Source organism: Typha angustifolia, chromosome 11 (genome assembly GCF_048772165.1).
Source record: "Typha angustifolia cultivar Huaian chromosome 11, ASM4877216v1, whole genome shotgun sequence".
In the NCBI taxonomy this organism is placed as follows: Eukaryota; Viridiplantae; Streptophyta; class Magnoliopsida; order Poales; family Typhaceae; genus Typha; species Typha angustifolia.
This window is the reverse complement of record NC_133249.1, coordinates 12,256,529-12,280,573: the sequence shown is the minus strand read 5'-3', so window position 1 is coordinate 12,280,573 and position 24,045 is coordinate 12,256,529. Positions and strand designations below refer to the sequence as shown.

General features: G+C 35.5%; 1 protein-coding gene across 4 annotated transcripts; it reads left to right on the top strand.

Annotated features, from left to right (window-relative positions):
- Positions 1-543: 543 nt before the first annotated feature.
- Positions 544-17,911, top strand: LOC140769465 (pentatricopeptide repeat-containing protein At1g03540-like). Of its 4 annotated transcripts, XM_073110155.1 has the most exons (3): positions 544-2,755; positions 2,835-2,898; positions 17,594-17,911. In XM_073110155.1, the coding sequence occupies exon 1, from the start codon at positions 640-642 to the stop codon at positions 2,530-2,532; it is 1,893 nt and encodes a 630-aa protein (XP_072966256.1). In that variant the 5' UTR covers positions 544-639; the 3' UTR covers positions 2,533-2,755; positions 2,835-2,898; positions 17,594-17,911. The 4 variants fall into 4 exon arrangements, with proteins under 4 accessions (XP_072966256.1, XP_072966257.1, XP_072966254.1 ...); XM_073110156.1 differs by lacking the exon at positions 2,835-2,898 and having other exon boundaries at positions 17,602-17,910; XM_073110153.1 differs by lacking the exon at positions 2,835-2,898 and having other exon boundaries at positions 17,594-17,910.
- Positions 17,912-24,045: the final 6,134 nt, after the last annotated feature.

The following is a 24,045-nucleotide window of genomic DNA, read 5'->3' as shown; positions in this document are numbered from 1 at the left end:
CAGTTGTATCATTACTTTTGATGCCTTGGGGGCTACCTTGACAGCGTTTTAATTAACCTCTGGCTAGACGATCGGCTCTCCTTTAAACAAAAAGAAAAAAAACTTTGTGATCTTCAAAATTTTTTCATAGTTTATTCCACTTCTTGAATTTTACTATCCTAATAAAAGGATAACTAATGATCATTCCCATTTTCTCCCACTAAAGAAAATGAAAAGGGGTTTCGTGAAAAACAATGATACCACTATTTCTTTCTGGATGCATGGAAAAACAGAAATAAAATAAATAAGTCAAGGACCCAAATCCTGCCGATAATCATAGCAAATCTAGATTTCTGTATCAAAAGAAAAAGGATATCGCGAAAGTTTACTTGCCATGAGCTCAGGAATGCCTTGCAAACTGTAGTCCGTTGGCATCAAGTTCTAAATAAATTATCCAACAGTTTGACATTCCAAAGACTAAAGACTAAAGAGAGGATACTTGCAGTTGTTGGTTAAAATCATAAAGCACAAGACCTATATGGCTATATATATGCTAAAGTTCCGGTTTATTTTAGTTTCTTGTCACAGGACCTTCTACAAATAAGAATCCGTAGAGGAACCAATGTCATGAGGAAGTTATAGTTTCTTCCTCAGTCGGTGATGAGCAGAAGCTCCCTTCCTCATTCGGTGATCCTCCGTCTCTGCAAGTCCGGTTCCCTCTCAGAAGCCTTCTGCGTTCTCAACTCTATCGACACTCTCTGCCTCCTCTCCAAACCCATTGTCTACTCTGCCCTCTTGCAGACCTGCGTCACCACCTGCACCAATAAAGGCACTTCTTCCTACTTCCGCGGCCTTCCCATCCACTCCCATGTCCTCAAGTCAGGCCTCGATTCCGATCGCTTCGTCTGCAACAGCTTGCTCTCCTTCTACTTCAAGCTCTGCCCTGACTTCTCCCTCACCCGCCGCCTCTTCGACACCTTACCCGTTAGAGACGTCATCTCGTGGACTTCCATGCTCTCCGGATACCTCCGCATTGGCGACCCCCTCGAGTCTCTCCGATTGTTCGCTAGCATGTCATCCGCTTCGTCGGGAATCGAGCCAAATGCCTTCACTCTCTCCGCCGTCATCAAGGCCTCTGCTGACCTTCGAGAACCCACCCTTGGCAGATGCTTCCACGGAATGGTCCTTGTTCGGGGTTTCCACTCGAATCACGTGATAGCCAGCGCTCTGATGGATTTTTACGGCAGGAACTCTGCGTCCGAAGATGCACGCCGGGTGTTCGACGAATTACCTGAGCCTGACGCCATCTGTTGGACTTCGATTATCTCGGCATTCACACGAAACGATAGATTCCAGGATGCTGTGGCCCACTTCTACCTAATGAATAGGAGGCATCCGCTTGAGTCGCTTCCTGATGGATTCACATTTGGGACCGTCATGACCGCTCTGGGTAACCTTGGAAGGCCTAGACAAGGCAAGCAAGCACATGCTAAGATCATCACCAGTGGGCTTTCTGGGAATGTGGTGGTGGAGAGCAGCATCATAGACATGTATGGCAAATGTGGCTTCCTAGAGGACTCCCACAAGGTCTTTGACCGGATGACCATAAGGAACACAGTTTCTTGGTGTGCTTTACTTGGAGGCTACTGTCAGAGCGGTGACTATGAGGCCGTTCTTACTATATTCAGGGAGATGAAGAAGGATGGCGATCGATATAGCTTCGGCACAGTTCTGCGGGCCTGTGCAGGTTTGGTGGCTGTAAGACCTGGGAAAGAGGTCCACTGCCAGTTACTGAGGATGGGGGGTTGGAGAGATGTTGTGGCAGAATCCGCGCTTGTTGATCTTTATGCAAAATGTGGCCTGATAGATTACGCGTACAGAGTTTTTTTGAGAATCTCGGTTAGAAATAGTATTACTTGGAATGCCATGATCTGTGGCTTTGCCCAAAATGGTGAAGGACAACAAGCTATTGAACTATTCAATCAGATGGTCAGGGAAGGAACTAGGCCTGACTATATTAGTTTCATTGGGGTGCTTTTTGCTTGTAGTCATTCGGGTCTTGTTGAAGATGGGAGGAGATATTTTAAATCAATGACTGAAGATTATGGTATTATAGCTGGGGTTGAGCATTATAATTGCATGGTTGATCTTCTTAGCAGGGTAGGCTTACTTGAAGAAGCAGAAGACTTAATAAACAATTCCGTGTTTGGAGATGATTCATCTCTGTGGGCAGCTATTCTAGGTGCCTGTGCTACACATTCTAACCCAAATGTAGCAGAACGTGTGGCAAAGAAGATGATGGCATTGGAGCCTCAGTATCACCTGAGTTACATTCTTCTTGCTAATGTCTACAGAACAGTTGGTCGATGGCATGATGCTTCAGAGATTTGGAGGTTAATGAGAGCAAGGGATGTGACAAAAGCACCCGGTAAGAGCTGGATTGAAGTTAAGCGAAACCAATGTCCTTACATGGATAGCCCTGAGTTGATCAAAACTCACTTTGAAGACTTTGAAGATCTAAATGTTGATGAAGAAACTCTAACTTTCTCATGACATTGGTTCCCCTTTGAGTTCTTATTTGTAGGAGGCCTTGCGATAAGGTTGCTGGTAAGAAACTAAAATAAACCATGGAGCTGTATCATATGGGTCTTTGCTTTATGATTTTAACCAACAACTGCAATATCCTCCTCTTTGGAACATCCGGCTGTTGGATAATTTGTTCAGCATCTGATGCCAATGGACTATAATTTATGAGGCCTTCCTGAGCTTATGGCAGGTAAACTTTGATCTCTTTTTGAAATAATCTATCATTTTGTGTTGATACAGAAATCAAGATTTGCTCTAATAATCTGCAGGATTTGGGTCCTTCACTTATTCATTCCATTTCTGCTTTTCCATACACCCAGAAAGAAACTAGTGGTATCACTGTTTTTCACGAACCCCTTTTCATTTTCTTTTTTGATAGAAAATGGGATGATCCTTGGTTATTCTTTCATTAGGATAGTGAAATTCCAGAAGTGCAATAAATTAGGAGAAAATTTTGAAGATCACAAAGCAAAGAGAATGAAAGAAAAGCAGTCTTGCATCTAGATGGACTTAAAATACTCCATTTGTGCCAGAAAGCTTGGAGATCCTGCATCAAACCACTAGTTATTTTGTGTCCCACATAAAATTTCTTGTTTTTGGTTTTTTCCAAATCACCTACCAAATTAAGGAGATGAGCATGTCCCAAGCAGGATGAAATCAGTAGGGAACATATCTCTTCCTCCAAATCCCCAGTATTCAGCAAACCAATTGAAGATTAAAAATGATCTTCAATTTTTCCTCAAAAGCATGAAAAATAGATCGTAAGGAATAGCTTTGGAGAATATGAGAGGTGAACTCAATATGATTTAGATAGTAGCAATAGTGTTGAGCCATTCAAACCCATTCTGAGTAAGGCAAATCGGCCAAAACTTTCTAAGACAGAACAAATCCGACAGCATCGCCACGGTTTTGGGAGCAAACTAAACTCACCTGCAGTAACCTAAGAGTCAAGACAAAAGAAAACATAAAGAAAGATTTTAAGTTTAGAGGGATTCACAAACTTCATTAGTAGTGCTTTTTCAGATAGACTAATTTGAGTATAGACTTGTATAGGGAAAAAAAAATTCAGTTGTAGTCTTACATCAATATTATTGTCTCTTTCAATTTTTTATTTACAAATTCATGCAAGTTCACTTGATTGGAGGAATTTATTCTTAATTCATCAGATAATTTGGTCAGGTCAGCATAGTTTTCTGCTGGTTGAGTTCATAATTAGCTCTGACCAATTGGCAGATCTAAAGGAAAAACTAAGAACATTTTTGTAAGTAGAGTTTCCCTTGGTGATGAATGATCTTATTGCCTTGACAAGATTGGGAGAGCAAGAACTAAGAAGATACGTATTCTGAAATAATTAGCATTTTTCGATAGACATAGTTCAGATAATGTGAAATGATAGATAAGTGGAAATGCTTTCAGGTGATGCCTGACCACTTTAAAATTTGAAATTTATTGAGACTTAATACCTGGAAGTCTGTTAATTGAGGATGCTTGCATACTGGTTTAAGTCAATTAATGAAAAATGACGTTCCATCATTTTAAGTGTCAATTGAAGTTGTCATCACACCATTAGAAGCATGTTGAATCATCATTTTGATCCATATAGTTGTAGCATTGTAGACTCCAAAGATTGAGTATAAAAACAAAACATGTTGAATCATCATTTCCATCCATAGTTGTAGCATTGTAGACTCCAAAGATTGAATATAAAAACTAACAAGTAAAGTAGAAGACAACAAAGGTAACAATGATATATTAAGAAAGAATAATTCTTATTTATTAGACAAAAGATTCAAATGTGGTTCAGTTCTCAGAGCTTGCTGACACAGCTCCACAGAAGTAACAGGAAAAAAGAAAATGCAAAATTTAGCAACTCCACTTCCTATAGAAGAACTACATTACATGTTTCCTTACACCTATCCAAGTTTGAAGCTACATATGCTTTAACTGTTGAAACACTAAAACAGATAGGCAAGTTCAGCAAAGGTACACAACGAAATAGACAATTCTACTGTTCCTCCCAGTAATGGAATGTTTTCTTCATAAAATGGTGTGTAATGACAGTAATTCTCTGAAAATTGTCTCATAATAATTAAATTTCTGCCCCAATAGCAGCCTGTGCAGCTTCACGCTTCATGTCTGCAGCTTTTCCAATTCCACAAAAGAACCTATATACTTTCTGCAGTAAGAAAGCCATGACATAATTGGCACTGCGTCACCTTGCAAAAGTTAATGTAGAAATTTGATTTGTACAAGAATACCTGATCTTGCATGTTTGATGTAGATGTAAATTTTACCCTTTGTTGATCTACCTTTAGAACTTTATAGCAATAAAATAGTCATATTGACTTTCTTTTGAGGAGTTAAATCTGTAGTGATTCCCCATGTACAGAATATAATTGAGAACAAAACTGCAGATACTAGTACAAAAATGATAACCTATGCATTAAATTCATGAGCGTTTAGCATTTGTTCTCGTATCCATAGCTATCCTGTTTGAAAGCCTTGCCTTTGGTGCTTTTGGTCCAAAATATTGTTGATTAACCATGTTCATCTGATCACAATCTTGTAGAACCTTTCCTATCTACTTTTACTTGCATCAAATTACTCTTCTAGAATATTTCTATCTACTTTTACTTTCTAGAAGTTAGGGGATCGAAGAGGATGAAATATTTGAAAGATATATTGTGGTCAGACTAAATTCTAAAAGACAAGCAGAAATTAAAGACTGAGTTTGCTAGAGGTAGAAAAATATGATAGAATCAAGGTGAGGTCAGGTGATTAAGGAATTTATTTGACAAAAGTAGATCTGAGGTTGTCAAGTTTCAGAATCATAACTGCCATGTATCTTAATACATTTGAGATACACGAAGCCTAAATTAATATTTTTCTAAGTCCAAAATAATAAGAATTAATATGAATATCTAATTTCAATAAATATAATTCAACAATAAAAAAAATGTCTAAGTGTCATCACTAATATGTCTCCAATCAAATTGAAATGACAAATAATTTAGAATATAATGTCTAATATAATTGAGAAATGAAATAGTAAAAATCCAAGGTTCCCAGTTTCGGTCGATCTTTATTGGGATCGGCCCAGCTGGTTTCAACTAGGGTATTAGTCGTATTGGTCGATCCCATCCGAAGTGGGTAGGATTGGGTCGGATTTGACTTGGGGGACATTAATAATTGATGCTCTCCCTTCTCTTGCCTCTTTTTTTTCTTTTCTCTCTCTCTCTCTCTCTCTCTCTCTCTCTCTCTCTCTCTTTCTCTTTCTCTCTCTCTCTCTCTTTCTCTTTTTTCTCACCTCTTCGACAGGCAATCGAGTAGATATCTAGTGACCTTAATCTCCAGGGACGTTCTTTGATGAAGATCCGACGACCTCGATCTCCGACGACATCAAGTGAGTCTTTTTTATTTTTATTTTTTAATTTTTAATTCCTCTCACTCCCTCTCTTTCTCTTCCTGCACTAAGTAGATCCGACAAATATAGTTTTATGGCAAATTGTGTCTTCATCACATTGTAAAAGAAATTAAACTATTTTCTCTTTAATCCACATCAATACACAACCAATTGACAATAAAAAGATTAGAAAAGTTAGTACTCTGTTATTATAATATGAGATTGAGGGAAATTTTTTTAAGAAAAGTAGAAAATAAATAACTGATTGATTTAAATTAAATTTTTAATGAAGAAGACCCCTTGATTCTATGAATCAGAGAAGTAGAGGATATATTATTAGATGACAGAGATAACCTATAATTAGATGAGATATTAGAGGTGATCACAATGAGGGAAGAGGCTGGTACGAGTCGTTTGACAGTAAGAGGTAGTATATCTATTAGTACTAGTCATAATCCTGATTATACACTTAGTGATGAGATTGTACTATCTATATTTATAAGAATTGAGGATAGAGATTGATGATATATATACATATTAGCGGCATCGTTATGAGAATATTGCTTCTTATGATTATGGTGCATTGAGTATTTATTGTTTGAAGTTATCACAAAATCTATATGTTGGTTATTATTCTTAGTATCCTCTGTATTATTAGATACAAGATTTATATACTGATTATTATCCTCTTTAGACATAAGTCATACAACAAGATCCATATAATATGATTTATATGATAGAATCACTTTTTGGAGCATTAAGTTTTAGGTATCATTATTTACAAACATATGGTGATTATAATGATGAAGACCACAAAAATTTCTGAGAGCTGACTTGGTATTCATCAAAGTTTTGAATACATATTTTAAGTTTTTAGGTTTCATATGTGAGTAATTTTATTTTTTAATTCCTATCATCTTTTTCTAAATCTTTAGAAAATTTTCTGCATTTTTAAATAATACTTAAAATTTAATGTAATTAAAAAATAGTTTGATTTAATAAGAGTGGCTAATATAGCCGATTTATATTGTTTTTTTGGATGACTGATATCGATCCCGATACTGGGAACCTTGGTAAAATCTTAAGTGCAGGTAAAGATTTCGGTGTATCTCGTTAATGATCAGTACTTGAAATATTATAAGAGGGATTACATAAGTCAACAACTACAGCTCAGTGAGTGGAATCCACTCAAAAGCCAAATAAATTTGAAATCTATAGCTTTAAATAAATCTATATCTAGTGATATAAAGTGACAATTTCACTATGCATGCTTATAACAATAGTAATAGTAGCAACAAGGTAATAATAATGCAAATCATATCTCATAATATATTTTCTGTTAATATATTGAATTTTTCTCAATATTAATAATGTCATATGTCTCAATTGGGTCAATGCCTTGTAGATCTACAATAACTAAAAGTTACCTCGAGATGATGTTCGAATCTTTTTCTCGTGGCTGATCCGATTAGGATTATTAGGAAGTGTCATTATGTGATAAATGCATTCTGTCTCTTCTTTTAAGAGTCACCAAGATGTGTTACTATGTGATAAACTTACTCTGTCTTTTCTACTAACCATTATGAGAGATTAGAGTCACTGCAGAAAGTCTTTTGATCTAACTTGTGACTGTTTCATAATTTTTCAGTCACCTAAGAAAATCACTATAGCGATCTAAAATAGGGTTTTTCCTGGGACTTCTAGTTATACTTGAGTCACTATGGAAAGTCATAATCATTTATGTTGGAATTGTTATCTAAGTCATACCAAATATCGATTATATTTTTTTCCACTAATATTCATGATTGTTAAAATTGCTATTTGTAGAATATCGCATTGAATCATATATTTTACACTAAAACATAATATCAAATTTGCATACAGAAATAAGATTTTTAATTTGCACAGAAAAATACATTATCATGTCAATAAATATAAAATACAAGACGAATAAAATGTGAGGGAACCTACTTATTTGAGTCTAGGTCAAATGACTAAAATCTCTACCTTACGTGCTAAAAAAAGATCCCCACCTTTAATAATAAATAAACAATATATTTTAATTTAACTAATATAGAGATTTTTGAAATTAAAACTAATGAAATTAAGAAAGTAGGCTAACTTAAGCCCATAGTGTTGGGCTAGATGGCTTGCAGCCCACACACACTCATAAAAACCGGGCTAGGCTAAGCTCTATACCTCAACCCATTAATATAAGGCTTAAAGCCTAATTCCCAAATATACTTTAGACTAGGTTGGGCTACAATTGGCTTGCAGCTCAATTGGGTCTTCACTAACCCAAACCATACTTGAATCCTACCCAAAGTTGGAAAGCCAAAAAGGCTTTGTTCGAGTCAAATTCGAGCTTCACCCTCATCTCCCTTGATGGAGGCCACCACAAAGTGAAAAAGGAAACTGCTGGCGACAACACTATTAGAGGGCCAAGTCGAAAGCTACTATACAATCCTCGCTACTACCCCGATCGCACACGGTGGAGGAGAAGCCATTGACGACGATCGACGATCCTATTCCATGGCTACGAAGGCTCAAAAGGAAAACACCTACAGCACGAGACAAATGGCGTGAAGGCACACGAGCGACAATGACCTTGTTACGAGCCAGATTTGGAATGATTTGGATATAAAAAAATTTCAAAATAATTATGGGTGATAGCCTCACAAGTTACGGATCTAATTATTTTAGTTTCACGTGAATTTAAGATCAGGGTCAAAAATTAAAAATAAAATAGTGAGGGAAGGTCAAAATTGGATAAAGTTGATAATTATCCGACATTGCAATGGTTGTTAAGGGTGGCGGATGGCCAAGGGTGGTGATGGACGACCGTCAAGTAGGGTGTCTTGTGGTGAAGAATGGTGGCTAGAATTTTGATGTTTTAATGAATATAAGATTACGATTTATCCCTATGAAGATAAAGATAATCTAATTATTATAATAAAAGATAAAGATGAGATAACAAAAATAACTGAGCTCAATATCATTCCACTTCGTGGGCCAAGTGACCTCGTGGTCGATGCTGATCACGTGGGTCATCGGCCCACTGGTTCGACTCATGTTGTGTCTCGGCTGCATGTGGTTTTGGCTCAGTCGGCTGACGTTGGCCTACTAGGTTGTTCCATAGTCATTCTCAGGCTTGTACTTAGGTGTACGTCATGCTCATGGGCCCTGAACTAGTTAACACAAGGTGGTCGAATCGGTTCGCAAAAATTTGGCTTCCCTCGAACTTTGTGCACTTCATCTTTTCCATGCAAATACCCTAACCTTAACCTTAACCTTAGGGTTGAATTTTGATTTTGGCCTAGGAGTACTGCCATAGGCTGCTGTAGCCTCGGTGGCGGCTGGGTAGGGAAGTTGACTGGTGGTAATCTTCGTTCGGCAAGTCCTCGCGACAATGGGCGATGGTGGATGGACAAAAATCGTGCTTAGGCTCGATTTGACGCAGTGGCGGCTAAGGTGCAATGCTGGTGAGCCCATTGGCCCTTTGCAGCTGCAAACTAGCTTAGGGTCCCATTGTCGTGGAATCGTGGTGGTAGAAAGCCTCGATGGAGCCATCTCGTTGAAGGGATAGCTCCCCCTAGTGGTAGTTGTTGGGTTTGGCCACTTGACAGTCGTTAGGGGCTACAACGGCCACCATTGGCTGGCAGACGGCCCGAGGAGCCTAGTAGTTGTTGTTGGTGGTTGTGGAAGTGTTGAACTCGTGGCCATTAGTTGTGGGTTGGTTGCAAGGATAATGGCCACTGACGGCAATATTTTGACCGATGTTGGTGTGAACGACGACCATAGTTTGTTTGCAAGTGGTTCAAGGATGGCGCTGCGGTCAAAGGAGGGGTTTTGGTTGCGTGTTGGGCCTCCTCGCCACCTCCCTTACAATTTAAAGGTGGTGGGCTCATGGATGGTGGATCTGCCATGGCCGACGGGGGGTGGTCGTGCTAGGCTAGAAGAATTGCTACGGAAGCTTGGATTGCCTTTTTGATCCTCTCGGAGCTCTCCTTTGATAATTTTCTCAAAAAGTCCATGATCACTGCTAATGCCTTCACCCACGTGGGTGGTTCATCTCCGGTGATTGCTGGTGGTGGTGATGGCGTTGGAGAAATTCCCACAGGAATAGAGATGAGTTTATGATCCTCTATTGTTGCTCCTTCCTCGTTTGTTTTTCTTGATCTTGTGTTAACTATCGGCTGAGAAACAGTAGATCTGGTACCACCATTACAAATCAGATTTGGATATAAGAAAATTCTAAAAACTTTAGAGTGGTAGCCTCATGTGTTATGGATTTAATGGCTTTTGTTTCATGTGAATTTGAGGTTAGGGTGAAAAGTTAAAAATAAAAGAAGAAAGTCAAACTAGACAGATTAGTAATTATCCGATGTTACGGCAGTTGTCGGAAGGTAGCAGATGACTTAAGGTGGTGGCGGACAAACTGTAAAGTAGGGTGGCTCTTGGTGAATGAATGTGGCTAGGTTGGGAAGTTTTGAATGAATATATGATTACGATCTACTCTTACGAAAATAAAAACGATCTAATAGATATGATAAATTATAAAGATAAAAACAATCTAATAGTTACGATAAAATAGTCATTTCTATTTATAGGAGTAGAATTATAGCGGATCGGGTCTAATTTGCCTTATTGTGCTTACATCCACTTTATTAAAAATTTAAAATAATAAATAAATCGAACTAACTAACTCAATTCAACTAGATTTGACTCAATTGATTCGACTGACTTAACTTACGTGGTCGGATTGTATCAGATCCAAAGCCATCGCTGGCCTGATTTGTTGATGAAGCTGCAACACCCAAAATTTTAGGTATTTATAATCTAACATATTAAACTTTAATTAAATTAAAGGGGTGGGAGAGGGCTGATAAGGTGGAAGAAGAAAGGAGGCTTAGGTGAGTGAAGAAGAGAGAATTTAGGGTTTTTATTTATAGGTAGTGTTTCGATTTTGATGGAGAGGACGAAAAGTGTGCACGTGCACTCAAAGATTTTTTTTATTATCAGTTCTTACAAAGGTTTCTATCTTCCATCCGATTCTAGAAGGAAGTGAACTTGGTCTTAGTGATCTACCATGATAGAATACCTATATTATTTCATTTAGACAAGTGGATAAAAAATCGAGAAAAAATCATGAAATAGTTGAAATGTCAAGTAAACATGCCAAGTTAGGATAAATTCAAAATGAAAGAAAAAGTATCTATATTATTGGGAAATGCAAAAAGTTACAAGAGAAAATGTACCCAATTATATTATAAAAAGAGGAGTGGAAGTGATTATAAAGTTGGATAACATATATAGAGGAGAAATAAAGTCTGAGACAAAGATCTAGAAATGAAACTCAACTGAAAGGATGAGAAAGAACTAAAATGGAGTTTGAAAAGAAAATTCATTGAGTTTTGAGAATGCATATTCAAATGAGGACAATAAAGCTATGATGATCAAGGTGTTATGCAAGGAAAATTGATGACATCATGATCCCATTTGGAGTTCCTTTTTATTGAAAAAAGACATGGTACATGCATTATGATCCCATCCCAGCCCGTTTTAGGCAGATTGGCTAGCAAATAGTAAATAGTGAAGATCCCTAGGGCCAATCCACAATCTGTTTTGGCCGATCCCACTCAGGATTGACCGAAACTAGAAATCATGGATGCTATATTTGTAAACCTAGTGAGCTAAGTAGTTATTTACTTTATCTCTTTCTGTTTTTTACAAATGAATTTTTTATGTTCACTTGTATCATCTTTCTCTACTCTTAACTGCAACTTCTGGATTAATGGAAGTGAACTTATCTATCTATTTCTTGGCCTTTTACTTCTAATATCTGAAATTTCTAAATCTTCATTCTCTCTAAATATATTAGGTTCTGCCCTTAATTCTACCACCTCTCTTGATTTCTCTTTCTTTTTCTTTTAATTCTCCTATTGATGATTCTTCATAATTTTTTTGCATCATCACTAGCTTTTGGACAAGGCACAACACCTCTAATAAGAGCAATGTATTTTTTGAATCTACTCATTTCTCCCTTAGTGATCATCTCACAAAATTTATATTTCACTATATTAGTATTATTTTTATTTGGAAGGTATCTATATTTTTGCCCTAAATTATTGGAACTAATGGGCACAAAATATTTAGATGATGTATACCCAGCCATAGATGTTATTTGAGAGGAATTAGTGGTTATATCTAATTATTTATACTCTGTATATAAAATTGAGATCATTGGGCAATTCATAATCTAATTAGCAAGTAATTGATTAATAGGAAAATTTTATTTCGCCCCCTCTTTTTTGCCTTACTTTTATTTTGACCCCTCCTTTTTCTGCCTATTTAAATCAATCTTTACTTTTTACATTTGCTATCTACTAAACCTCTTGCCGTTAATTATCGTCACATTGACTAACTTGACTTCAAGTTAAACTAACTCATGATGCTAAAATTACTAGTATACCCTTGAATATTCATACCTATACCCGTTGGTAAACCCGACCCATTTACATTTAGTAAAACCCTATCTTTTTCCAATCTCTCATTTGAAAACACCTAATTTTCTCCTCTGAAAACCCCATTTCCCTAATCTCTCTTCGCTGATCTCTCTTCACTAACCTACAACACTATAAATGAGATAGAAACCAAGGTAGAAAATAACTTTAGCCAAGATGTGTTTCTGATCTCTAAACATGAATTTATGAAGAAAATAAGCAAAATCAATAGAGATGATCTCCTTCTTCCTTGCCCTAGAAATGATCTTTTTCTTTCTTTCTCTAGAGAGAAACCCATGGTGACTTAGTGAAAAATTAGGGATGATCCATGATAGATACATATGATGGGTATTTTAGAAGATATGTTTTAGAAACTAAAAAAAAGAAATTAAAAAATGATATTCGATCATGTTCTGTTAGGTTAAAGCTAACTTGAGGGTTTTTTTAAAGACTTATAATCAAAAATAGGGGTTGATTTTGACAGACAAAAAAATGAGGAGTCAGAACAGAAATAAGGCAAAAATGAGGGAGCAAAATAAAATTTCTCCTTAATTCACAAACTAACTAGCATATGAGATTAACAGTGAAAGATATCTATATTTTAGAGTTTAAGAATCAAGATTCAAGACAATGAAAGAATTACAGATAACATTAATTAATTTCTCTAATGAACTAATTAGCAATTGATAACTCTAGCATAATAGATTAACAATAATTACTAATTAGAAAACTAATATAAGAAATTTGTTAGGACAGTGAAAAAATTCAAAGAAATCTACATTTAAATCACTAATTAGAAAACTAACACTGCCTATTTTTTTCTCTGGCAAACTAATTAGGTCAATAATCATTATTCATTAATCAATTGTCAGGAACCAGCACAGTGAAACTGTGAAAGAAAACTAAAGAAGCAGGGAGAAAGAGAAGGGAATAAAAAACTAAGTGAAATTGTCAGGCATGCTTGTCATACCTATTACTGTTAAGTGTTAATTACTGTAGCAATGAAGAAACTAGAAAAAGGAAGAAAGACAACAGTGAAAGAGAGAAAGAGAGAAAGAGAAGGATAAAGGGAATAAAAAAAAGCTGCTCGGTGGATGAATCAAGGGTCGGGGGGCGGCGGCTACCAAGAGTGAAAAGGAGAGAAATCAAGAAATAGAGGAGAGTGAAAAAGGAAGAAAGAGAAGAAGAAAAGGGTTTGGGGGGTACCTCGCTCGCCACTGGTTGAGGGTTATCATTTGTCACTGTTGACTTCTTGTTGTCACTTGGAGATGATCAAAAGAGGGAGAGTTTTTAGGGCTTTGATCAAGAGTGAGGGAGAGAAAACGATTGGGTTTGTTTTAAATGGTTAATGAGTTAGGCGGTTAGCTAATAGTGAAGATTTGACTCGAAAATTTCAAACCCATCGCTATAGCGGGTTTACCTGCTATAACATTTAATGGACCATTCGGCTCGCCAAGCGACTTGGTAATCTGCCATATTACTTGGCGGCTTGGCCGTCTTTCCTTTTGGCGGGCCAGCTACCTTGGCAGTCATCGTGGTTGCTTTTTATAACACTGGTACATATTAGTTGTATAGTCACTCGAATCGGATTAAACTATTTTTAAATTACATAAAATTTTTAAAAATGTTTCAAAAAATTTCTAAAAAAATGATAAAGATAAAAAAATAATACTCACATATGATGCCTAAAATCTAAAAAATTATTAAATTACTCAAAACTGTAGCAATGAAGAAGAAATGGAGAGAGTGGAAGAAACAAAAAGAGAAATTCTACCGGAGTGAAGGAGAGAAGAAAAAAAAAACTGAAGTGAAGAAATAAAAGAAGAGAAAGAAATTAAAAAAAAAAGATACCCGAGATCGTTGAAGTTCGTTAGAGCTGGATTTTTGCATTAGAAAAACAATAGCTATGGTAAAGAGAGAAAGATAGAGAAATAATGAAAGAGAGAGAGGGAGAGGGAAAGAAATAATGAGAGAGAGAGAGGGTGAGAGAAAAGGAGTCTAGATTAGGATGGGGGGCCAATCCTCTACTTGATTGCAGTTAGTTGATTGGGATTGGCCGATCTTTCGAATCATTGATGAATGTGCTAATCAGATACTCTAGTAGATTCTTTTCTATCCACTTTTGCTTGCATAAGACCACTCTTCTAGGTATCTATCTACTTTTTACTTGCATTCCACTCATTTTTTATTTTTTTCATTGTTGTTGACCCAAATAAGTTTAGAGGAGATCATTAATTTCGTATGCTTTTGTATGTTACTTACCTATCTTCTACATTCATATGATGGGGACGGGATGGATATCTTTTCGATCTTGCTTGAGATTATTAAATTCAAAAGTTATTCTTAATGGTGCCATCTTCCAAACAAGAGCTATCATAAGTCATATGAAGTGAGTTTTCAGACTTCTTTTCTTGAATACCTTGTCTTAGATCTTTTTATTTCGAAACAATCATTTGTTATTTATTCATCAATAATTAATTTTTTTTCCTAATAATCTATTGGCATTACCATGGTTAGAAGGATCAGCCAATCTCGATCAAAATTGGCCATGCTTGATCCCGATCCAAACCTGATCCTGGTCAATTGACTGGGATCGAGTGGGATCAATTATTCCCGGCCCAGATTCCTCTTCTCTCTCTCTCTCACCATTTCTTTTCTCTCTTTCATTATTTCTCTCTTTTTCTATGTTTATCATAACTATTGCTTCTCCGATGTAGAGATCCAGTTTTGTCGAACTCTAGCCATGCAAACCTAATTCCAGAGACCTTGAGTATTTTTTTATTTTATTTTATTTATTTCTTTCTCTCTTTTCTCTAATTTCATCACTAAAGGTTTTTTTCGCTCTCCTTAGCTGCAATAGAATTTTCTTTTATTTTTTTCTCTTTTTATTTCTTCCACTCTCTCTCTCTCTCCATTGTAACAAATTTTTGAGTAATTTAATAATTTTTTTAGTTTTTTAGGTATTTTATGTGAGTAATTATTATTTCTTATTTTTATTTTATTTTTTAATTTTTAAAATTTTTATATAATTAAAAATAGTCCGATTCGATCCGTTCTGAGTGGCCGATACGGCTGATATGTATTATCTTTTCAAGAGACCTATCCCGATTTTTCGTTCCTTAGTTAAACATCTTACAATCTTTTCTCCCATTCTCTTTTATTAGCATATGGTACAATCAGTTCTTTCTTTAGCTATGTCTTGGTGGAGAATCAAATCATATCAGTACTGAGATATCTTTTAGCTTAAGGCCTTTAGCACATCTTTTTCAGACCTGCAATTAGCTCATTCTTTATTAGATTTTCCACCTTTTCTTCCTTGGGTTCTACACATTCTGATTTCTTGCTAATTATTTATTTCTCCATCTTCCTCTACACATTTTGGTCCTTGGATGAGTCCATGTTTTACTCTTCTGTGCATTTTATATAGATTACCTGCAATATACATTTATCTTCAAGGCCCGTCATATTATTAAGTCAAGCACTATTTTCACAGTATTTTTGCCTCACTAGATGATTAATTGTGCTAATTAGATTGTTACTTTTGATTGTTTTCGTGCCATAAAGCATATATTTTTTCCTTGAGTTATACTCTTTTTGACCTTTCGTTAATGATTTCCATCTTACTCTTGTTAACCTTTATGATCTTGGATGAAACTGTGACTCTCTCTTGTACATGGATTACATTTGTACATAGGGAAGAGCATGGATATTTTTTTAGGCTTGCACGAGATTGTTAAATCAAAAGTTAAGCATTAAGGTGCAAGATATCTTCCAAAAAGGAACTAGGCCTTAAATCCATGAGACCTGAGCTTTTCTTCTTCTGACTCATGCTTCTCTTGCTTGAAAGCCCTACTTTATAGATTCTTTTCTATCTACTTTTACTTGCATCACATCAGTCTTTTACATTTTTTCTATCTACTTTTACTTTCAATAAATTGGGGGATCAAAAGAGGATAAAATATTTTGAAAGATATCGTGTGCCAGAGCAGAAGTTGACACTGAGTTTGCTAAAGGTTGAAAAGTCTGATAGGATCAAATTGAGGATAACAGATAATGAAATTTATCGAATATAAGTAGATGGAAAGTTTCCTTTTTCTTTCCTCTGATTCTGGTTGATAGTGCACTCAGTGTATCATGAGATATTAACCAGTATTATTACACCTGATCAAATGGATAGAAAATCATGATCATGAGAGCTTGACTAAATGTGTCAAGTGAGACAAATCAAAGAAAAGAAAGTTCTATACTACTGAGAAATGCAAGGGGATACAGAGCCGATTGAGTTGTAACTTTATTGTAAGGTTTTTGTAAATCTGAGGCACTGAAGGAAATTGATGTGAAATCCTGTCCAAACTAATTGATAACCCCTCGAACATTTAACTACACTCATCACATCATTCTGTTGGATTCTTTTGGTATCTACCTTTCGTTCTTTTCCTTAGGTTTTATGCTTTTTGACTTCTAATTAACTTCTCCCTTCATCTTGGCATTTCATGTTAATCTTTTATTATCGTTGTCAATTTGTGACAAGACAAGAATTGGGTTTTCATGATTTTGCTTCGATGGTGTTGTAAATCTTTTCAAAAGCGATGATCATGTGAGTTCCTGAATTTGAAACTGAAATTGTCTTCAGAATAATTGATTTGGGATAACATCGAAAGTTTTATATGAAATTGATTTTTCTATACACACTTATGTTTTACGAGTTCCTACTGTTTTGCCAGGAATTTCATTGATCTTTAAGTAAATGTGTGTACTCGATCTTAGGATGATTATATTGGGTAGAGTTTTATTAGGAAGTGTTTTGTCACAAACAATTTGTAGCTTCATTCAATTTAAATTAAGCATTTATGCAAATTATAGCTTCAGGATACTTTGTGCCATCACAATAATTTATACTCAAATGTCTGGGGATAAATGTCTTCAGTTTAGCTTCTGAAACTATTTTAGGGACTAAAAAGCCACAAAGACATGTTGTAGAGCTGACCGTGCTATCTCAAACGTCTCCTAAATGCGACAAATTTGTGAATCTTGTTTGTTCTATATCACGTACAAAAGTTTATTGGACATAATAAATTTTCTAGAGTGGCTTTAATGTTGTTGACTGAATCATATTGTCCAGTTGAACAGGCATAATTCATGGTTCAAAAAATTGAAGAAAGTTATCCCTATGGCATATTACAAAGCCTTAAGGCTAGAGGAGCAATACTACTACTTGCAGCTTTCATTTGGAATTTGTGGCTTGAAAGAAACCATAAATGGGCTCTTTATAACCTTGTGAAGAAGCTCAACGAGGAAATGTAAGATTCATGCTGGTTGAAGAATAAAGGGAGTGTTGTTGGATTTTCGTTTTCTTTCTAAGAATGTGTATGCTTTTAAGGGTTGATTTTTTGTATTTAGGTGTCAATAGAAGAGGTGTTTAACCTGTGCCAATTTACACCCATGGGAAGAGTAATTTTTTGGGGAATGTCATTAAAAATGAGACAGGATGCCTATGCATCTTTCAATTGAAAAAAGAAATAAAAGATCTAAACATATCTTATATTTTAAAATAATTAAATTGAGCCCAAGTTTCCAGCCTAGCTGCTTTGATTATTTTGATGGCCTTTGCTCATTTCTGCCCTAAAAAGTGGGTGGGCCTGCCTTCTAAATGAATGAATTAGTCCACAGACTTAAAGAGTGTGGGCCGAGCTCAAATGGGTCATCACAAGAATGGGCTCAATGACTTCGGGTCATCTAATCGAAGAAGCTTAAAGTCGAACCGAGCTAGAATTTTGAAGTCAGTCAAATTTTCCCAAGTACTGGGAAGTCGGAACTGCAACATAGAAAGGCCCAAAGGACAATTGCAGCCGTCGTAGTTCCCACCACCTTCCATGAGACTTCATCCCCGCCGTGCAAAAGGGTATCGCCCGTCTCCTATGCTCACGAGCATACGAGAGACGGCATCACAATCTGGGAAACAAACAAAGCCTAGCACGGCCCAATTCCTTGTGATCTACTATCCAGAATGGAAGCTCGCAGGAAGTATCCTTAGGCGTCCTTTTTCCTATGTACTTAATCCCATCTTTTATTATTCCCTGCTCATTTGTACGTCGTCGTACCTACACCTGCTACGGATCTAGTAAGGAGTGACGCCTATGCTCACGCCACAAGTAAGTAAGAGATTTTCTATGCACATGTCACAGTGGAAACTTAAAGTGGTCCTCCAGGAAAGGAGTTAGAATACCCACGAATAAAAAATTAGGAGAAAAAATAATACCGGGACATCTGTTAAGGAATCCATCTGGAAAAACACACACGTTCAATGCATAGAAAGGAAAGAAAGTGCAGAAAGAAGCAAGTTGGCCAGTTGTTAATATTCTCAACACAAATGATTGGTTGAGCAGAGCGACAATCCAGGACCAACTAGATGCTACAGGGGGTATCAGCACTGTTGTGGATGATTAAGTTGATCAGAGCGGGTGTTGTTTCATTGCTGAGAAGTAGGAGATCTGAAGTGGTTATTTTCAAAAACTACCATACTTTTCAACTGGTTGGTTGGTTGGTTACAGAAAGTAATTTGGGAACCTGGAACTGATTTTTGTGACTTACCCCCACCCTAAATAGTCCAAACTTTTCTGTTTTATTCCAATCCGCTTACTTACTATTAGGAGAAAGAGATAGTGAAACACTAACCACCAAATATTCGTACTCTTTAGGTCGGTGGAACTCATGTAATTTTCACGTGAATTATAAACTAATATTTTTATAATTTATCTAAAAAAATATTTAAATATTATAAATAATTTAAAATATATAATATCACGGACTATAACAAGCCTTTAGAGATATTGTAAATAATAATAGAAAAAAGCAAAGTCCACAAATGGGCTACAACCCAACTAGTCCAAAAATAGAAAACTAGAAAATATTAAAATCAGCTACTCCTCAAATCAACATCTTTCTTTCTTGTATGTGAATATTCCACTAAAATGTAGTGATTACATAGCCTAATAGGTGTAGTGCAAGATAATATAAAAAATAAATATTAATGTATGATGAATATTATAAGGTACCCGGATAAGTATCACAATAATAAAATGAAACATTATTGATATGATCATCAATAAATTCTTACGTAGTCATAACTTATATCTTACATTCCATAAATATCTAAATTATCCATATCTTTTTTAAGGGAGATATAGAGATGAAGGAAAAGGAGCGGTAGGGAGTATTTTAGTAATTTGGTCAATACTAGTTAGTCAAAATATTGTTAGGATGTCAAATAAGAATTATAGAAAAAAATGAGCGGTCAGATTATAAAATCTTTAAAGACGGAGTGTAAATCACAAAATAGATAAAATATACGATGTGATTTGTAAAATTTCCTATAAAATAATTAAGAGCAACTAGTCTGAATTTTCTTCTTCAGCTCCCAAGTAACTTCCTCTATGACATGATTTCGCCAAATTATTTTAAGATAGGTATACTCATCCTTCAAAGTGGCTTCACACATTTATCAATAACCTAAATCAACTACTATTTATTGGATAGGTCTTTTTTCAACCGGATAGATTCATTCTTTAGTACATCCGATGGTTCATGAAGGTATTTCTTCAATATTGACATATGAAAAAAATATTATGAATTTGAGATGACTCCAAAGGTATCCACACGGTATGCAATTGACCACATGTACTCTAACTTACAAGAGCCAATATAATGAGGACTCAACTTGCCCTTCTTCCAAAATCAAACAGCTCACTTGTAGGATCATACTCTATGGAAAACCTTATTCCCAACCTAAAACTATAGATCTCATTATTAATTATTATCTTAACTCTTTTATCAATTATGAACAATGGTAAATGCTCTCGAACTTTTCACACTTATCAATTCTGCTAGCTCACTTCATCCCAACTAATAGATGTCCAACATTTCTAACCATATAAAGGCTCACAAGAGAGCATCCTAATACTAGAGTGATGATTGTTATCATAAGCAAATTCAATCAAAGAAGAGTCTTATTCCCAACCTAGTCCAAACCAAGTAATTGAGGCTCGCAACATATCTTCTAATATTTGAATTGTTTGCTCTGATTGACCGTTGGTCTAAGAATAACAAATGGTACCGACGAACTATAATTTGATACCAAGATATCTAGCAAAGTGCTACCAAAATTTATGTATAAATTTGGGCTCTCGATCTGATGTGATAGACTTTACTACTAACAAGATGAAAATGTGCTTAGTCAATCGAGTAATTATTATCAATATAGAATTATTTTTCTTCACAATTATTGGCAAACCAACTATAAAATCCATAGTTATATGATGACACTTACATTTAGGAATTGGTATAAGTCTAAGGATCTTTATAAATTTTTGGTCCTTAATTGTCACCTACTATAAATTCTACCATATTTCTCTTTAATTCCGGCCACCAAAGATCTACAAATATCATGATACATTTTTGCCTCTCCAAGATGTATATTATAAGAGATTTGATGGGCTTTCGCTAAAATCTCATTTTCGAAATTTGCCCACATTTGGATATCTCTCCAAACTTCAATGCCACCGCTTCATTAATACATAAACCTTCTTTTTTGAGACATTGAACTTATTAGAAGATTCTTTTTGTAAGTGCAGTTGCACTCCCTGAGCAACTCTGATCCTCTCTACTAATGTCGATCGGTCTCATAGTCAACTAAGCTATTAGCTTTGATCTCACTCTTCTAAATGTAATAGGGAAATCTGTTCTTTGTAGGTCTTTCAAGATGCCTTGCTGCTAAGTGACCAAACAAGTCAAATTGCCACAGACTTTCAATTCAAGGCATTAGATATGACATTTGCCTTTCTTGAATGATAACAAATGGTGCAGTCATAATCATTCACCATCTCAAGCTATCAATGTTGCCTCAAATTTAATTCCTTCTAAGTGAATCTTTTATACTTTTGTGATCAGTAAAAACATTCATATTTCTGTCCACAAAGAGAATGCCTCCAAATATTGCAAAGACCATCGATGCTAATTCCAAATTATGGGTGGGATAGTTCCATTCATAGTCCTTGGATTTATAAAATTCATAGCCAACAACTCTGCGCTCTTGCATTACGACATAGCCTGGGCCCAAATGTAAGGCATCACAATAAACTTAATAATCAACTCTACTATAGGCACTATAAGAATGAGCATAGATATGTCTCCCTTTCAACTCTTGGAAGCTTTGCACACAATTGGTTATCCATGCAAAGTGCTAGTACTGCCAAGTTAATCTAGTGACGGGATAAATGGGTATTTCCATAAATTTGCCTTGGTATCATATTCATATTGTCATATTGAATGATCCTAGTCATTGATTTCTAAATTTATTTTAAAAATCCCTTTACAAAGCACTAATAAAAACCAATATTGGTCAACACATATACCCTATCCTAAAACAACATGCTAAAAAAATAATATCATCTCACTCAATCATAATTTATATTTAAAGAGTTTGGTAAAAAGTTTCTCTCATCAAGGTTTGCAACACTATCCGAAGATGTTCCTCATGTTTTTGCTCTAAGGTTAAATATATTAAGACATCATCGATGAATATCAAGCTGATCCAAGATGAGACAAAAGACTCAATTAACAAGTGTAGAAAGCAATTTTGGGACATACACTTCCTAATCTTCAACTAATGACAACTAGACCTTAGATCAATTTTCAAAAAGACTTAGGCTCCACATAGCTAATAAAAAAGATTCTTAATACATGTTATGGGGGTATTTATTCTTCACTATCAGATAGTTCAATTATTGATAGTTAATACAAAGACAAAGGTTGTCATCTTTCTTCTTCACAAAAAGAATCGGAGCTCCCCAAGTGATGAGCTAGGCATGACGTAACCTCTATCAAATAAATTATCGATTTGCACTCTAGGTTCCTTCATTTCTTTTGGAGTCATACCATATGGTACCCTAGCGATTGCTCCTATTTGTAATAGGATCAGTGGTGAATTTGATTCCCCTATTTAGAGGAAGCCCTCAAATGCCCTTAGTAAAAAAATATTCAAAATCTCCTAAACTAGAGACAAGTTAGTCACTCGAGCCCCAATAGATTCATCAAACATAATTGTCACTAGTTATGGGTGATCCATTTGTTGATATTTATACAATTAATATTCTATGTCTTTGTTAAATTGTAAAATAATCTCCTTGCTATAACAATTAATCCTAACATAATAATTAGCTAACCATTCCATCCCAAAATCAAATCAAAATTATGCTTCTCAAGTAGTAGGAGATTTGCTTTAAGCGAATATTATTAAAAGTGAGGATGCAAGGCCTAAATACTTTATGAATTTCTAATGATTCATCCACCGGTATAATCAAAGGTTTATTAAGAGGCTCCAATGTTACACTTGCATGCCTCAAGAACGAGTAGCCCTAGGGTCAAACAAAATCCTAACGATATGAGAGAATAGAGTCATTTTACTCATCATCGTATAATTAGATTTTATAACTAATTCTCTTTTAGTATATTAGTTTTACTCAATAATTAAGAAATGATGACAACATGATTCATTATAAGCGGAAAGGAGGAAGGAGACGATCTTGCAAATTAAGTTTAATAATCCAAAATGATTATCCAGGTGCATATCATATCTATTTATAGGTGGTTCCCTAACTTGACTAGACTTGGCAATTGGATCGAAGGCTTGAATTTTATTGCCTAACATAAGCAAAAATACTTAATTAAAACACATAAACTAGGGTTTCTCACCATCAGGCATTTGAACGATCTTGAGGGCGTTCGAATGCCTAATTTATTTTCCAGCTTTTAGGTAAATGTGTTCGAACAGTCTTGAGGGCGTTCGAATACCTAATTAATCTTTCAGCTCTCGGATAAATGAGTTCGAATGCCCTATCCCAAGGCTTGCTCTTTTGACTGACTAAAACTTTCATTTTTTTTTGCAAACAAACTATTAGCTAATTGTTAGATATAAAAATCAAAAATATTTCGAGATTTCTAAATTTGCTAAAAGGTGCATGAGACAACTAAAGGGACGAAAGCATATTGGATAGGATGTGGCGAATTGCCTTCCACAAGCCAGCCCTCTTCAACCTAGGAATCATTAAAGGAGAAGGAGAAGCAGAAGTGGTACATGATAGCGTTTCAAATTTTAACCTAGCGAGGGTAGTTATAGAAAAAGATGGAGAGAGTCCTTAGGCCCATCAAGCAATAGATGCAATGAACATCTAAGGAGACATAATAGACGAGGGTAATATTAGTAGGCACCCACAAAGGAGCTCCGAAGTAATGTCTTGAGATGATAAGAAGAGGGATGGAAATGACCCACGTATACTTCTAGGCATAAGGGGCAAGGGTGAATTTAGAAGAGAGAATAGACTTTGTTTGAATGTATGAGAAAATGGTAACGAAAACGAGAGATCAGAAGAGAATTGGAGAAAAAAGAAAAAAAAAAGAGAATAATTTTTTGCTATTTGGACCAAAGTTTTTCTTTTTCATTTTTTTATTTTTTTATTTTTTTATTTATCTCCTAAAAATTATATCCAAACCAGAAAACAGTTCCCTCCACTAATTTCC